The sequence below is a fragment of the Ceratosolen solmsi genome, unplaced genomic scaffold, assembly GCF_000503995.2.
Source record: "Ceratosolen solmsi marchali unplaced genomic scaffold, CerSol_1.0 scaffold47, whole genome shotgun sequence".
Classification (NCBI taxonomy): domain Eukaryota; kingdom Metazoa; phylum Arthropoda; class Insecta; order Hymenoptera; family Agaonidae; genus Ceratosolen; species Ceratosolen solmsi.
The window spans coordinates 6,845,922-6,863,073 of record NW_011948419.1 but is presented as its reverse complement, the minus strand read 5'-3'; the positions used below and the strand labels follow the sequence as shown (position 1 = coordinate 6,863,073).

The 17,152-nt window shown below is 22.7% G+C and overlaps 3 protein-coding genes across 3 annotated transcripts; 2 read left to right on the top strand and 1 right to left on the bottom strand.

Annotated features, from left to right (window-relative positions):
• Positions 1-2,802: 2,802 nt before the first annotated feature.
• Positions 2,803-4,249, bottom strand: Mtp (microsomal triacylglycerol transfer protein). Its single transcript, XM_011497577.1, has 2 exons — positions 2,955-4,249; positions 2,803-2,878 (listed from the first exon to the last, which is right to left on the bottom strand). Exons 1-2 carry the CDS (start codon positions 4,176-4,178, stop codon positions 2,870-2,872), a joined length of 1,233 nt encoding a protein of 410 aa, XP_011495879.1. The 5' UTR covers positions 4,179-4,249; the 3' UTR covers positions 2,803-2,869.
• Positions 4,250-6,574: 2,325 nt separating this feature from the next.
• On the top strand, positions 6,575-7,092 carry LOC105360823 (aldose 1-epimerase-like). The gene is made up of 2 exons (XM_011497824.1): positions 6,575-6,883; positions 7,012-7,092. Exons 1-2 carry the CDS (start codon positions 6,575-6,577, stop codon positions 7,090-7,092), a joined length of 390 nt encoding a protein of 129 aa, XP_011496126.1.
• A 2,712-nt stretch (positions 7,093-9,804) lies between these two features.
• LOC105360822 (quinone oxidoreductase-like protein 2) lies at positions 9,805-12,096 on the top strand. Its single transcript, XM_011497823.1, has 9 exons — positions 9,805-10,048; positions 10,132-10,365; positions 10,773-10,964; positions 11,178-11,359; positions 11,415-11,506; positions 11,572-11,698; positions 11,756-11,885; positions 11,958-11,991; positions 12,080-12,096. The coding sequence occupies exons 1-9, from the start codon at positions 9,827-9,829 to the stop codon at positions 12,094-12,096; spliced, it is 1,230 nt and encodes a 409-aa protein (XP_011496125.1). The 5' UTR covers positions 9,805-9,826.
• The last annotated feature ends 5,056 nt before the right edge of the window (positions 12,097-17,152 follow it).

Below are 17,152 nucleotides of genomic sequence, written 5' to 3'. Positions count from 1 at the left end.
GCGTATTGTATAGTACGTTATGGTAATACGTAATATACATTCAAACTTGGTGAAATATACCAACCATGTCATAGTGGAATATAATATATGTATAGTATATATATATATATATACAATATATAATATATATAGTATATATATATAATATATAATATATAATATATAGCTTTTGGTAGAAATTTATGTAAATTATATATTGTTAAAATATCTTTGTTGAAGCTATAAAACATGCAATTGGAAATGTTATTGTACATAGAAATGGACATATTATTGAAAATCTAATTAATTTTATATTTGGTGAAGAAAAATTAAGCATTCAATATTCTTTAGAATATGAAAGTTTTAGAAATTACTGAAATTACAAAATAAACACATAATTTTTTTTATAAGAGCATGATTAGATGCATAAAATTGTATATAAAAAATTCTAATATTCAGTTAATAGTAGAGTCAAACAAAAAGTACAATAAAACTGATGAAAACAAATTGATACAAAATTTAGAAAAAGAGGTATTAATTTAGCTTATGCTCCCAAAAGTTTAAATTTTAAAAAATTTTTTAAAATTGTATTGAAGGATAAAACATTGAATATGACAAACTATATTATAATTAAAAGCAACTATCTTTAAAAAAATTCTTCAATTTATACATAACTAGTAAATTAAAATATGACTAAAGAAATATACCAATAAATATCTATGTCCATCTGGAATAAAAATACTTAGTTTCTTTATTAATACTTAAAGAAAAACATGAACAATAAAAGGAAAATTGTTTAAATTTATCTTTCATACTTATATTGAAGCAATACGAGAACAGTATAATTATCATATTTATTAATTGCATTTAATATCAGAAAAAGTGCGACGAAAGGAAATTGGCAACTTACCTTACTTTGTTTAAAGATTTTAACACATAAATAAAAGTTAATTTCAATAGATACTTGTTTTGTAACTACTTGTAAGGAAAAAATATGTTTTATATCAAATTGAATATAATTTTGATTATTATACAAATATCTATGCTTTCGCTTATGTACATAAATAGAATGTAAAGAAGAATTTTAAATTAAGAAAGTTAGAATTTATAATGAATATTGGATTTTGTAACCTGACAGAATCTACAACGGAAGGATAACTATAATTCTGTTATAATATTTGTATAAAATTGGTAATTATCATGAAAATTTATTAACTATTTTTACGAAAATATAAAATTATAATTTATTTTGATGAGCACAAATATATTTATTATCTTATAGTGAGTATTAAAATAAAATCATGAAAGGCTGCCTGTAACAATAAAATAAAGTCTATCGGATAATACAAATTTATGCATCTAAGTAGAATTGATGATTTAATATTTACAAACTGCATAATTAATACAAAATATTTACTAAATAGTTATGGAAAATAATTTCAATATGACGTGAACAATACCAACGTTTATAAAGTATTTATTAATGATCTATTCTCATTATACATAAAGCATTTCAAATTATGTAGTATTAAGTAAAAGTAGGAAAAAGAATTAATAATTTATGTATGAATAAATTATGCATTTAAAGAGAAATATTTCAGTGTCCATCTATGACTCATAAAATATGTAATTCAATAGGTTATTAAAATTTCTTAGTTAAAAATTTTCGAACACATTTCATTATTTTTTGTATTAAGGAGGTAAGATCGATTTGTTGACAGTATTGTAATTCTTCTCGTTTTTCTTAATTTGTGTCGACTGCCAGGTATTCTTTCTACTTTATAAATGTTATGTTTAATCATATTTTGTGGTTGTCCTAGTCTCATACACAGTGATATAGGTCCAGAAAAATCAACGTTTGTTGCTAATTCAAGTTTTGGCTCTAATGTTAATGTAAATTCGATTCGACTTTGTACAAAATTTGTTATTATTTTAGTATTACCTTGTATGGCTATTCCAGCTTCTATCTCAACGAGAGATTGAGCATTTCTTGACCAAAGGCTTAATTGAATTTGACCTGCTAAATCTACACTAATTGCTCCCTCTATATGTGTTTCTGCTATAAATCCTGAACCCAGGGCAATAATTTCATGGTGACGATGAAGGTTAACAATAGTCTGGAAGGCTGGTGTACGCTCTGAAGCTGTTCCGGACCAAATATGTCCCATTAATTCTCCTTGACCGGAAAAAAAAACAAATGGACGAATATTGACATCTAAAAAAGAAATTTCCATACCAGCCGTGGCTACTTCATTTTCAACAAAACTATCATTCTCTTCTTGATCATTTGTATTTACGAAATTATTAAGCCCTCCTGCGAATAATCCAAGAGAAAAAAATGTGTATTTGGATGACTCATTTTCTAGCACTACATCGACAACTCCACGCTTTAAAAGACCAGAACTAATTTCTTGAATTGTAACAAGTGAACCATTACTTCCAGCAGATTGAAGAAAACTTCTTGTAAATGCTGTGCTCAAACCTCGTTGTGAAAAAGTATTATAATTGACAAATTTTATAAATTCTTTTTTTGCCGCTTCTTTGAATTTTTCGTGAAATTGTAAATTAGTACTAATTAATTGCTGCAATCTTTGAACCAAATACTTTTTTACTTCGTAAATTGGATCTTCATCAGTAAGGTATAATAATAATTGTTGCAAATTTTCAACCGAAGGGTTATTTTCTAAAATTATATTCAATGCCAATGTTCTAACGGTACTATCTACTCTTTGGCCATTCAGTTGAAGAAATGTTTTCAGAGCTAAAGTTTTTATTTCAACTGTTATATAATCACTAGAAAAGGAGCCTATAACTTTCCACACAACAACGCTCATTGCACGACTACTGTTTGTAGCATATTTCAGTAAAATTGGAATAACATTTTTATTCCCTAAGTTTCCTAAAGAGCGTAAAAATTTTATTTTACATTCTTCTCCAGTACAACTGTAAAGGCCAAGTTCTAAACTTTGTTTTACCTTTTCAATAAGAGTAGGTGTGCCATGTCGTTTTGCCATAATTGCTGCAGTAAGTGCTAATGTTTCAGAAATTTTATTATTTTGGATTGTTTCTTCGGAGCGTCTTACAATGTCTTTTATAATATCTGTATTTTGATAAGGTGATATCGAAAGCGCCCATAAATACCTTTCAGTATTATCTCCAATTTCATCTTGTTTGAGAATTTTCATCGCTGCTTGATGTGCAGCAACAGTCGATGCAGAGCCATATAAATCACACAATTGCGGTAAAATATCATGGTTACGTGGGCTTTTTAAAATTTTTATAAGACTGTCAACAGAAGCATCTCTGATTAAAGGTACGAGTTTTAAGAATGCAGAAGCAGATTTAGTTGTACCTAAAGCAGATTCTTCTAAAGCACTACGACTATTATCTAAAACAGCATCTAGAGTAAGGCATCCTGATTCGGGACAAAAAACATATTCATTTTGAGCTTCAATCGGGATCTCTACATAGCGAGAATCAAGTTTATGCATAGCTTCTGTATAAGTTGATGCAATTATTCGATTTTCTTTAGAAACACCTGGAAGTAATAGGAAAATTCTATGGGCAGTAATTGATGTACCGGCTTCTGGCCTGGCAGTTAAGCTTGTTTCGTGCTTTTCATTTTCCAAAATTTCTTTAGGTAGTAAAGCTTCTGTTAAATCATATGTAATTGTATAAATACTGTTTCGTTTCACACCTAAAAACAGATTCGGATGTTTATTCTTATTTTTTTTACAAGAAAATTTAACTTTTTTAAATAATCTTGGTTTTAACGAATTATATGTTACGTTACATAAGCCACTCGCATCTTTTTCTTGAAATACTCCTTCAACAGTTTTATACTGAAAAATACTTACTATTCCGCGTTTTAAATTTAAAGATGATACACTTTCTGTAGAAATAGCAAAGGTATTCAAAATTTGACCATTGTTCCACAATATTAAAATTGGATCTTTTGGAATATCAACTAATCGAGAGCTATGTTCTATGAAGCCTTCAGGTTTTGGGGCCTTTCTCGATTTAATCCATAATTGGGGCGAAACCATTTTTATAGATATAAGAATAGTTAAGGGATTGTTAGGATTTTTCCATAATGGCAAGACTTTAAGTTTAGCAGTTAGTTGAAAACCCACATCACCAGTACTGCCATTTTTCGATTGGAATTGACGAATTTCTCCGAGCAAAATACTTGCTTTCATATCATAAGTAAACTCTGAACCAATATCCCAACCTTTCGAAGATACAAGTGAAATAAAAAGTAAAAAAATAAAACTTTTTACTACTATGAACATCATGAATTTTGTTTACTTTCAATCAGAAATAAAAACAGATATAAAATAAATTTTATACGCCCAATAAATTTAAAATGAACTAAATAAATTAACAAATTATATATTTAAATCGTTAAAAAAAATCTGTTTATTTTATAAATATGCGAATATAATTATTTACGCCACTTATATCAATTAAAAAAATTATTGAAATATTAATTACAATTAATGTTGATTACTCGTATTTATTATCACCTATAGTTTCTTATCGGTTTAGTTAAGTATTATAAATGTTTTATGCATTTGCTATGTAAAGATTATTATGGATCCAGTGCGCACTCAATGGCGTAAACAAAACGAACAATAATCTTAAAACGTATGATAATAAAACTTAAAGATATGACAAACGAAGATTGGTTTGGATAATCAATTATGTGGTTGTTATCACTATTAAATGAAATTATTTTTATCAAAGGTATAAATAACATTATTTATTACTCAGCATTTTATATTTCTAAAAACTAATATAAAAAATCTAACTTTTATATTTAAATAATTAATCTCAATGCTTCAACATTTTTATATTAGTTCTCAACATTTATAACTTTAGGAGCTTTGTTAACTTTAATTTATAGTGCAAAAAAAGCAGAGGGAGTTAAGCTTCATTACAAAATGTGTCTAAAACAAAAGTACTCACAATTACGCAAAGAGATAATGCAAAAATAAAATAAATTACAATGATTAAATACGTATACCATGCAAAATAAAAAAAATTCGGCTACTGAAAAGAAATTTCCTTTAAGTTATACCTGTTTCAGGACATTAATTTAGCAATTTTGATGGCACAAATAAAACGGAGAAAGGTTGTCAATACTATTTTTAGTTTATGTTTGTGTGAGTTGGTACTTGCGTTTTTGTTTAAAATTTATTTTTTGAGTTAGTTACTTATTCATTTACGAATAGAGTATATAAATAATCAAAATAAATTTATACAAAATAAATTGTTTGTAAAATTTTTCTGAAAAAATTAATTAACTTACAATTATATATTTATAATTATGTAAAACAACTACAAAATCAGAATTAAAATACAAAGTAGCCGTACAATGTAAACTTTGTCATTGGAACTGGAACTGCCAAATGATTTTACACGTGTCGATTTCTCAATATTTGATTGCGCCGACGCACTAAATGGCGTTCAAACCGCAGAACAACGCAATCAAATAAGCAAATTGTTTAGACGAATTTGAGAAATGCTTCTATATGTATATTATGAAATATAAGAAAATTCAAGGTTCAAATGCAAGCTAAATTAACACCCACACACACACAACACCTGAAAGCAACGAGCACGCGTAAAAAAAACTTAAACCGGATAAACGGCACAATAGTAAAGTTACAACTCACCGATTAATTTGATTATTCTTGTTAATAAAAGAACTACACCCTCAATAAGAGTATAAAAATTCAGAATACATAATTTTCGATCTTTGTTTCGCTCGCTTCTCTCTCTTTATCTTAACCACTTATCTCTCGAAACGCTCTCATGCACAGCCTCACACGGAATGAGCGACTTTCCATGGAATCGGCCTTTGAACACGTGTGAAAATTGTACATCTTTGTTGACTAGTACGGTACTTCCGTACAAACGATTCTTGAGGTCATCGGCATTTTTTGTCCCGGCAGTTTAAACAGGAATAATATTGCTTGTTAATTATAAATTGAAACAAAATGAATAGATATGGAAAATGTACCATTATTAAAACAAATTTTATGTAAAACATTTTATATTATTTAATTATTTAATAAAACTTTGTCTATTAGCCTTGGTAGGTAAAAATATTTATAAATAATACCTACTATTGTTTAATAATTTTTTAAAGAATAAAATAACAAAAATCACAATATACATATGCAATCAGGACTATAAATTACAATGTAAACTTGCATATAAATGCATTAGTAATATTATATTCTCTTAATATTGGTATATCAATTTATATTTAAAGTTGATGTGAATGAAGGATAAGTGAAATTAATTTTTTTGACATTTAATAAAAATAAAAAATTAATTTTCCTACATTATTTCAAGTAAAATTATCATTTATTTTTTATAAGTAATTTATTAATTAATCTTGATATTGTAAAAATCTAAATATATTGTATTATTTAATTTATTGAAATTAATTCAATTATTATATTTTAAGGGTACTCATGCTGTGGAAATTTATAAACATGAAATTACTATAAATGCAGATCATTGGACAGTTACAGATGCAAATAGAATTCCAACTGGAGAAATTCGCTCTGTTAATAATAGCATTATGGATTTAAGAAAACCAACAGTCCTTGGTGATGTTATTCTAGATGTTCCAGGAGGTGGCTATGATAATAATTTTTGTATAACTGATTATATTGATACAACTTCAGAAAAATTTGTTGCAAAAGTTGTTCATCCACAAACTGGAAGAATTTTAGAGATATTTACAAATCAGCCAGGAGTTCAATTTTATACCGCAAATAACTTATCGGGAACAGATAATAGAGGTATTATAGGAAAACATGGAATAACATACTTTAAACATGGAGCATTTTGTTTGGAAACACAAAATTTCCCAGATGCCATAAATCATGTAAATATTTTAAAATAAAAATTAAATTTTGTTTAAAATTTTAATACTATGAAATAGAATTAATTTATAAGACATTTGAATTTTTGTATTATTTATCTAAAGAATAATAAATATTATTTTATTTACAGAAACATTTTCCAGATAGCATTTTACGACCTCACCATTTGTATTACCATATTGTAACTTATAAATTTGGAGTACAAGCTTAAATCAAATGAATAATTAAAACACTATTATTTTATTATCATTAACAATGTATAATTAATAATCTAATAAATTACCTTCACTATGGTGATTATTAAGAATTTATTATATTTTAGTTTATGTACCTTCATTATTTTATTTTAATGTAGTTTATACAGAAGCTCAATGTATATTGTGAATGATTTATACATTTTTTAAAATTGTTATACATTAAATCATTTACAAAAAATTTCTGATATCTATTTTATTAAACTATACCAATTTTATCCGATATATATACATATATCACATATACTCAAATACACACACACATATATATATATATATATATATATATATATAAATTTGTATCTTTCTGTTTACGCATAAATGAACAAATAAATAAATATATATATATATATAAATATATATTTATAAATATATTTTTTGTTTCACAGTCATTTAGTTTATTATCTCACAATGAATTATGAAGATAAAGATGGTGACAAATTCACATCCAAAGGATTATGATTCTTGCTTGTTGTATTTGTATCGTTATTTAATAATCTATCTTGACGTTTTTTTATTACTGAATCGAATGATGGTGTATGTCTGTCAGATATATAACCTTCTAAATGATATCCAATAAATCCAAAAATTCCAGCAATTGGTAGACTGATGAATCGCGTATTTTTTAATAAAAATTTTTGTACGATGAGCCACATTTTCTCTATAATATTCTAATATTACATATTATGTATAAAACTTTTGATCTATATTTTTCCTTTATTTTTTATTGTTATTCCAAAAGACTAATTAAATAAGTATTATTTTGTTGTAGAATATATATATAAATAAATTTATAGATATAAATATTTTTATTACATTTCATTAGGATTTATGTAACTATTATATGTATCATATAATCAAAGTAAATAATTTTATTACTAACCTAAATTCAAATCCGAATATTATAAAAAATTTACTAACATAATTAAATATTCGTTTGTTTTTATAAAAAATTAATTTAATTAAAATACTTACTATACTTGTTAATTTATAGTCGATAATTATACAATTTTAAGGCCTAAACTTATTTGTCAGACTACAGAATTTATTTGCTATGATTATCAGATCACACAAGCCTTTGGCGGTTTAATTGAAAATTTTTTTTGTTCATTGCGATATAGATCGACATTATTCTGATAATTGATTACATTGTCAAAGTAATTTTTATGTGATAAATGATGTTCACAGAATAAAAAGTTGCTAATAAATTAATGTGAATTTAACTTAAATATTTGAAGTTCAATTATTTAATATTCTGCAATTGGAAAGTTCTAAGTATATAGTATTTCACGTAAATTATTTGTTAATATTTATATATCTTATATAAGATATTTATATAATTTAATGCACCTTTAAAAAGTGTATATCTTTAAAAAGACCTATAGAAAAAGTAAATTAAAAAGATTTAAATTTTATTAAATTAAATGATTTAGTGATTTGTAGGTTAGGAAGATGGAATGGGTCAGCGAGAGCGCAACAATTTGCAGTGAATAGTAAGAAGTGTAGAAATTATTATAAGATCTTTATATTTTTATGTGTTTTACAATATAATAAATGTTTTACACAAATGGAATGAAAATATCAGGACTAATATATAATCCTCAATTATTCATATTTGGTAAAGCAGGATCTTATATACAATTGTAATTTTATTTTATTAACAAAACTAGCAAATCCAATAAGTTAACTCGGGGCGGCAGAATTGTTAATATTATTTAATAATAAAATTTTATCTTAGTTTATAAGTTTTTACAAATAAAAAATCTAGCTGAAATTTTTCAAAGGAAATAGAAGAAAATGAAAAATTGTGTATATAACAAATTTTTTGTTGATTTTAATGTATGTTATTACGTGCTTAGATAAAATGAAATATATGTAATAAAGCCTAATAAACAAGTTCTAAATATATTTTTATCGAATATCTTTTTCAGAATTTATACAAAATAATGATAAAATATTCTATGAAAAATCAGTAATAAATTTCATAAAATATATGTTAGACTTTAATTTATTAAATTGAAAATATAGATTGGCATTTAATGTATAAAACATGAATTTAAATTTAAATGCATTATTAAGGTCAACTATTATTATTAACATATATATATATTCTATAATTTATTAATGATTACCCAAGTGATAAATATTTTATTCAACGAGTGATATAAGATTATATTTCAAAACAAAATTTTAACATTATAAAGCCAACGAAAGAAAGAGCGGTAATTTCATATATTTTATAAATATAATTAATAATCGATTTCAGTTTAATATAGGAAAATTAGGTATTTTAATAAAAAAGCATAGGAACATTAATAATTTTTTAGAAAAAGTACATTTCTAGGTATATCATTACGTATAAATAAATTTACTAATAATATTTTAATTTGACGATAATAATGTAAAGAATAATATTAAATATATGATATGTACTAGAACATTGAAAATGCATATTCAATAAATAATTTTATAAAAAATATTAATATAAAAATTTTGTATGATTTATAGTAATTGTTAATATTAAATCGGCCAGATTTTTTATACAAGTCATGATAAGTAAAAAACTATACCATTTAAGTGCCATCTATTGACAATTTGATATAAATACAAATTTATTTGTGGTTTTGGTATTCCACACGTGTATGGTATAGTGTTTAAAAACATTTAAAAAGTTTTCTGAAAATATTAAAAATGTTATTTTTATCAAGTCGCCAATTATTTTCACGCGTATTTAATAACAATAATAATCGATTTATCAAATACCTTTACAATGTAAGATTAAAAACATATTCAGATAAAAAAGAGAGCGACAAAGAAAAATCAACAAAAATGGAAATTGCTGTTCTTAACAAGTTTTCCGAGTCACTAGAAATTGAACGTGTTGATTTTCCAAAAATATCACATTCTGAAGAGGTTAAATAATAGTATTTATTAATTTTATTACAGAAACTATTATTTAAAAGTATTTTGATATAGTTACTAAATTTTTTTTGTAGGTTATTATTGATGTAAATTATTGTGCATTAAATGGGTTGGATGTACTTCTCTGTGAAAACCTATATTCATATGAACAAAATTTACCATTTATACCTGGGTATGAAATAGCTGGTAAATTAATTGAAGTTGGTGAAAAAGCTGGAAAAGCAGGTTATAATGTAGGGGATAAAGTTGTTGCACTAAATAAAAAACGATTTGGTGGATTAGCTGAACGATGTGTTGCAGAAATGAGCGTAAATAAAATAATATTGTAAACTATTATATTTTTGTAATTAACAATTTTATTGCACTATTTTTTGCTTATAAGCATTTGAAGTTCAAGGTTTTATCGTATAATTTTTATTATATAAAAAACATTTATATTCCTATTATTTACAAAAAAAATTTCTATATTTATAAATTTTAATTCGATATCATAGTGTTTATATCGTAATTATTTTGTTTGCATTTGATTTTGACAATATTCTTGAAAAATTATAAAATAATTAAAAAATATTATAAATATAATAAGTAGTTTCCAGAAAAAAGTATATAAATATTTTATTTTTATAAAATCCAATTATTGGATTTGATCTGAAAATGAGTAACTGGGTATATGTCTAATTTTTTTGTTAAATTGAATAATGATATAAATCTGTAGGATGTTTGGAAAATATCTACCTCTATTAAATCAGTTGATGCTGTGTGTCTGTTAGAAAACTATATGACAGCATTAATTGGATTAGAACAATTTGGATGTATTTCAGAAAATGATATGGTTCTTGTCAATGTAGGTATTGGTGGAATTGGACTGTCAGCAGTTGATATTGCTGCAAATATCTTCAAAGCTAAAGTAAATATTATACTTTTCATTTATATTTATATACTCAAATAAGCTTTTTTATTTTTAAAATTGTTAATTATTTGAAATAATCTTAATTTCTAATTAATTTATGTCTCTCCATGTGATTAATGTACAATAATTAATAAAATGTAAGAAATGTGTCCCTAATTTAAGTTATTTTATTAAAATATGATATAAAATTTATAAAAAGTTTCTTGTTAGGTACTTGGAGTAGGATTTTCAGAAGATAGAGCTGATGAAATAAGAAATAGAGGTGCATTTCATGCTTTTACTTACAAGGAGAAAAAGCTAATAAATGAAATAAAAAATATTGCACAAGAACGTGATATCAAAAATATTTTTGAAGGTGATAGTGGTGAGAATTTTAAGAAAGTTCTTAATAGGTAATATATATGATAATATGTCTTCAATTACTTTTTAATTCGTAATTGTTTTAAGTTTCATGAATGTGTATAAATCGAAAACTCCTTCTAAAAGCATATTACGAGATGATAATTTTGGAGTGGTTGTTCAACATCTATCTTATGAAGGTATATAATTTTAAATAATAAAATTATTGTAAAATATTAATTGATTTAGTGTTTATATTAAAAAGGTAGAATTATAATTGCCGGAGTAGCCGACGTAAATTTGAAAATAAATGGAAAAGAAAACGATAATGCATTTGTCATTACTGGTGTCAATCTTAGGGATTATAAAAAAAGAAAACACGATTTTTATCGGTAAGAATTTATTTCTGTAATCAATTACGCTTATTTTATCTTTTGTTATAATAATAGACAAACTGGCGATGATGTAATATCATTTTTCGAAGAAGGTCTTATTAAGCCAAAACCTTCATTGGTTACTGGTTTTTACAAAGTAAACGAAGCGAAAAAATTCATTTATGACATGAAAGCTTGTGGAAAAGTGTGTAAAGTATACTAATACTTTTATTTGTATGTAAAATGATAATATTAGAATATATTATTTAATTTTCAGGTTGTTATTGATATGAAAAATAAAGAAGCAGAAACAATTACATAATACATGTTTACGGTATTAAATTATTAATGATTCAGATTTAAAAATGATAAATTATCTTTAATGAATAATGGGCATAGACATGCAAGCGAGATAAGACTGTTTTATTTACTGAAGAGAAAATTATATTTTAAAAATATTACAAATATTACGAAGCTATTTATATAATAATTTTTAATAAATATATTCAATTTTATTATAATATTAATGGTATTAATATTAATATTTTTAAATATTCAGTGCTATAGTTTTTAATACTAATATTTAATACTTTTTCTAATCGTTATGTAATAAAATAATATATAATTTATAAAAACATATAACTTGAATACTTAAATTAAATGTATACTATTTCACAATTTTAATATTTTACATTATTAGACAATTACGATTCTGTTAATGTAATACTGCTTAAATAATATTTTATAAACAAACTTTATATAAATTAATATTAATTGAAATATTCTATTTAGAAAAAATTAACACTATTAATATATGAATTAAAATATTTATATGGTTTCCATTTGATGAAATTGCTACTAATAAAACAGTAAGTATCATTTATTTATTGTATTATAATTTATTATATTAACAATGCATTGTAAAATAAAATATATATTTTGCATTATAAAGTTATCAAATTTTATAAGAATTCATTCGTTTTTATTACTTTATTTAATAGTATATTTGGAATGTTAAAGTAAAAATGTATACCTGCTGTAGATAATTAATAAAACAAGAAATAACTATTAGTAAATATTAATAAATAATAATATTATTATTACATGTGCTATAATAAATAATTTTGCATAAAAAACAAAATAATAGACGATTATATTTTTAAATCAGTTAATCTTTTAATTTTTATATGATTAACAATTTAATCTTTATATATTAAAGTAAGAAAACTTGTGGATATCAAGCAGAATAAAGAATATGATAATAATCTTCGGATACTCAGTGAGATAACGGTTATGTTAATTAATTACAATTTTATTTGTCCATACACATATCCATACCATACTACAAATCGTGTATTCATTCATTAATGACATAACATAATCATTGATTTAAATTGAAAGATGAATGAATAATACATAAATGTGAATACCATTTAATGTTGGTATAGAAAGCATAATAAGCAGTTAACTGACGAAATTTCTGCCATTTAATAGTTGCACCATTCATAACGATCGTACAGCACTAATTATACATATATTTAAAAATAAAATATTTTATATATTTGACATAAGAAATGTAGTCGAACTTTAATTAATTAATTAATTTAAAATACAATTTTTAATAATTGTATCTTAAATTACTAAGTTCTCAAAATAATTATTAAATTAGAAATATATTCATCTATATTTTAAATCTTACAATATTTATCAATAAAATAATCCATTAAAATATGTATGTATTACTAAAATATAAAATATATTTATATTTAATATTTAATTTTTTACAATTATTAAATGGAATTGAATTATTATGTAATAATTATTAGTAGTTTTTTTAGTAAAAAATTCTATTTTCTTAGCCAATTTAATTTAGTTTTAATTTCATTACATAAGTTCTACATGAAATGATTTAGTACATTATGAAAATCAATTGCTAAATAATCGAAAGCTAGCTGTATGTGTTGCGTAAAATAATCAGTCTATAAATAATAAATTATATAAATTAATCATATACACGTATTAGTTATACAATCATGAAAACTTCCATTGTAATAATCATTATTGTAAGAAAATGAATGTAGATAAAACAAATTTTATCAATAATTTTACGATTGATAAAAAGTACAGATTACTAAAGGCATTTATAATAAATTAAATTTATATACGCATAGATAATGATAAGAAATAAACGGTTTCAAAATATAAAATATATGCCGAAATGAAAGATTCATTATTATACCGATTTAGAATTAATCTGATATTATAATAGAATTTAATATTTAAAACAACTATTATAAATATATAAACTGACAAAAATTATTACAATTTTATATTTTTTTTCGAACAATATTGATTTAAGTACATAAATAAATAAATTTTAAACATTTCATAATCGTAAATAAAAGTAAAACTATGACAAATTAAAATATATGTTGTATTCGTACTGTGCATGAAAATTTAATAAATATTGCCAATGGGAATATATTGATTGGTTTTAAATAATGACATAAGATTTAATAATTGAAGTTAAAAATAAACTAAACTTGAGATTGAAGTTTCCAGAATTTTTAATCGATCTTAAAAGTATACTTTTTTTTAATTTTACTACGAAGTTCTTATATAATGAAAATAATTATGAAATTTTTTGTATTTTGAAATAAATTTTTTCGAAATAAAATAATTTCTAGTATATAAGATAAAAATGATTTATAATAAATACTTGGTAAGAGAATTTAGAAAATTATATTCAAATATATAACAATAATTGTAAAATAAGTAAATTTATACATGTTAGATAAATTTATAAAAGAAATTTGTTAAAATTTATAGTAATACAAATTATGTAAAGAGATTTTTATAATTTATAATTTTACGTATTTTACATCATTTTTCAGATATTTTATTAAACTTTTTTTAAATTAAATTTAACAAAAATTTGAATATAATTTTTATTAATCAATTCAAATAATAAAATTTTTACATTGTATTAAATAATTTTCTTATTTTAAGATAATATGTTTTTTATATTAAAAAATAAATCTTTATTCTATATTAATAAGAAATCATACATTTATAATAATTTAAACTGTAAAGTTATTTAGAGAATATAAAATGTAAATTAGTTTTTACATAATAAAATGAATCAACTTATAATTATAAATGTTTTAAATTTTTTATAAATTTAAAATATGCTTAATTTAAAGTTTTGTATCCTAAAATTAAAAATATAATAAAAAATGGTATTTATGAAAATATATATTTTTCGAATAAAATACTTATAAAACGTAGTAAACATAGATATAAAATCTACAAAGGAAGTAAAAGTGACGTTGACGTATGGTAATGCTTAAGTACGACAATTTGACAGTTGATTGAATTATCGAGTTTGAGTTGTAAGTGATGTAATATGTAAGTTACTGAATCTTTTGAACGTACTTTTTGTATAGTGCCCATGTCAATAATAATTTTTTAAAAATAGTTCTCAAATCATGCAGGTCTTTTAATAAATTCAGCCATTTAGTCAGATTTGATTAACCTGTATTATTGTACACTGAGATTGACTATTAAAAGAAGAGTTTCAAATAATTAAAAGCTTCAATTAATTTATTAATGTTCTGTATATAAGGAATTTTTTGGAGCTATATATCTTTTATTGATATGAGGTATCTTTTCGGGAAATATTCAGAATTTTGTGGAGTTAATCATAGATTTATACCAATTGGAGTTGAAATAATTAGTTTGAAGAATTTTTTAAAAGGAATTAAAAAACTTTTCTTTTTCTTTTTTTTCTTTTTTTTCTGGTATTGATAGTTAAATAATATTTGTTTGCATATTATATATGAATATTTTAAAGATATTAAAAAAATCGATTTATTTAAATTTCAATATCTTTTTATACAATTTGATAATATTGCTTTGTAAATATTTCTAAAACGGGTACGAAAAAATTAAAGCAACATATTTTCATAAAAAATTTTAATTTTTAATATTAATTAAAATCAAATAATCTGATAAAAATTTTACTAAATAGTTGAAAAAAAAATTTGCATGCAGAATTTATATTTAATTTATGAATTACTATATTACCAAAAAATCTACTCATGTATGTCTAATAACTGCTTAAATAATTAGATATTTTTTTACAAAAATCCATTTATTTATTTATTTATAAATTTTTCATTTTATCGTTAAATAAGTTAAATCATAGAATGAAAGAAGTTTCTAAAAAAAATTTTATATAAAATGGTTAAGTAGTTTTATATGAGCAGTGATTTTGTAGTAAAAATAAATAAATTTTTATAATTATACCAAAAATAATGCGAGTATTGAAAAAATTATTGATAAATATATCATAATAAATGTTGAAATATTGGGAAATATCAAAAAACACAATTCATACGCATCTTTTCTATTGTTCAACCATATATTTAATGTAGGTATCCTTTGATTTTATAATTAATAAAAGTTTATATTTATATATATCTCGATATATATATTTGAATTTTAAAAATTGTATATAATAAAAATATTTTTATAAAAACTAATTATGTATAGATATTATTTTTTTGTATAAATAAATATAAAATCATATAAAAATTATATTTTTGTAAAATACTAATTGCTGAATTAAATTTTAATACTATACGTTTACATTTAAAAATTTTTTTAATAAACATATTTGACAATAATTTAAAATGTACATATGTATTTTTTATTATTATTGATTAATATTATTATATTCACATATTTTAGATGAATGAATCATTACATTCAATATTATAATATTGAAAATCAAAAACCTTTCTTAAAGAATGATCATGTCAAAGCTTAAACAATTGAACAAAAAAATTTAATTAAAAGGTATGACAATATTGTTTTATAGAACTTCAACAATATGTTTTTTTCTCTTATTAATGATCACCGTGAAAGGAATTACTAATGCTTGAAAGTATCATTTTAGAATTTTGTAAGAACAAGTTTGAGAAATATACATAGCATCCATTTATATTATTGAATGATAAAAGTTTAAATATGAACATGCACAGAGAATATTTTTCGTTAAAATGAATTTTTGCATCGTTTCCACTGCGCTATATTTTAAATATCCTTCAGCTTGCTTACAATTGGTATGAAATGCTTACATTTGTTGCCCGTATAGTTAATTAGTGACTATTTTTTTTATCTGTATGTGTACATGGTATATGTCGATTCGTAGGTAAGATTTGTATGAGGTAGTAGTTAGAATGTAATAGACTAACAATGCAATTACTCTGATTTAATTTTAGAAATTTACATGTGTTATTAACAGTTTTTAGGTACCATATGTTAAATATATGTCATATGAGGCAGTACCTATTTAAAATTTTTATCACGGACTTACATTTTTGAATTTATAGGCTTAAAATATTTTATGAAATAATTTCATAACTCCATTGTATTAATTTTTCTAATAATTTTATTGATAGTTCTAAT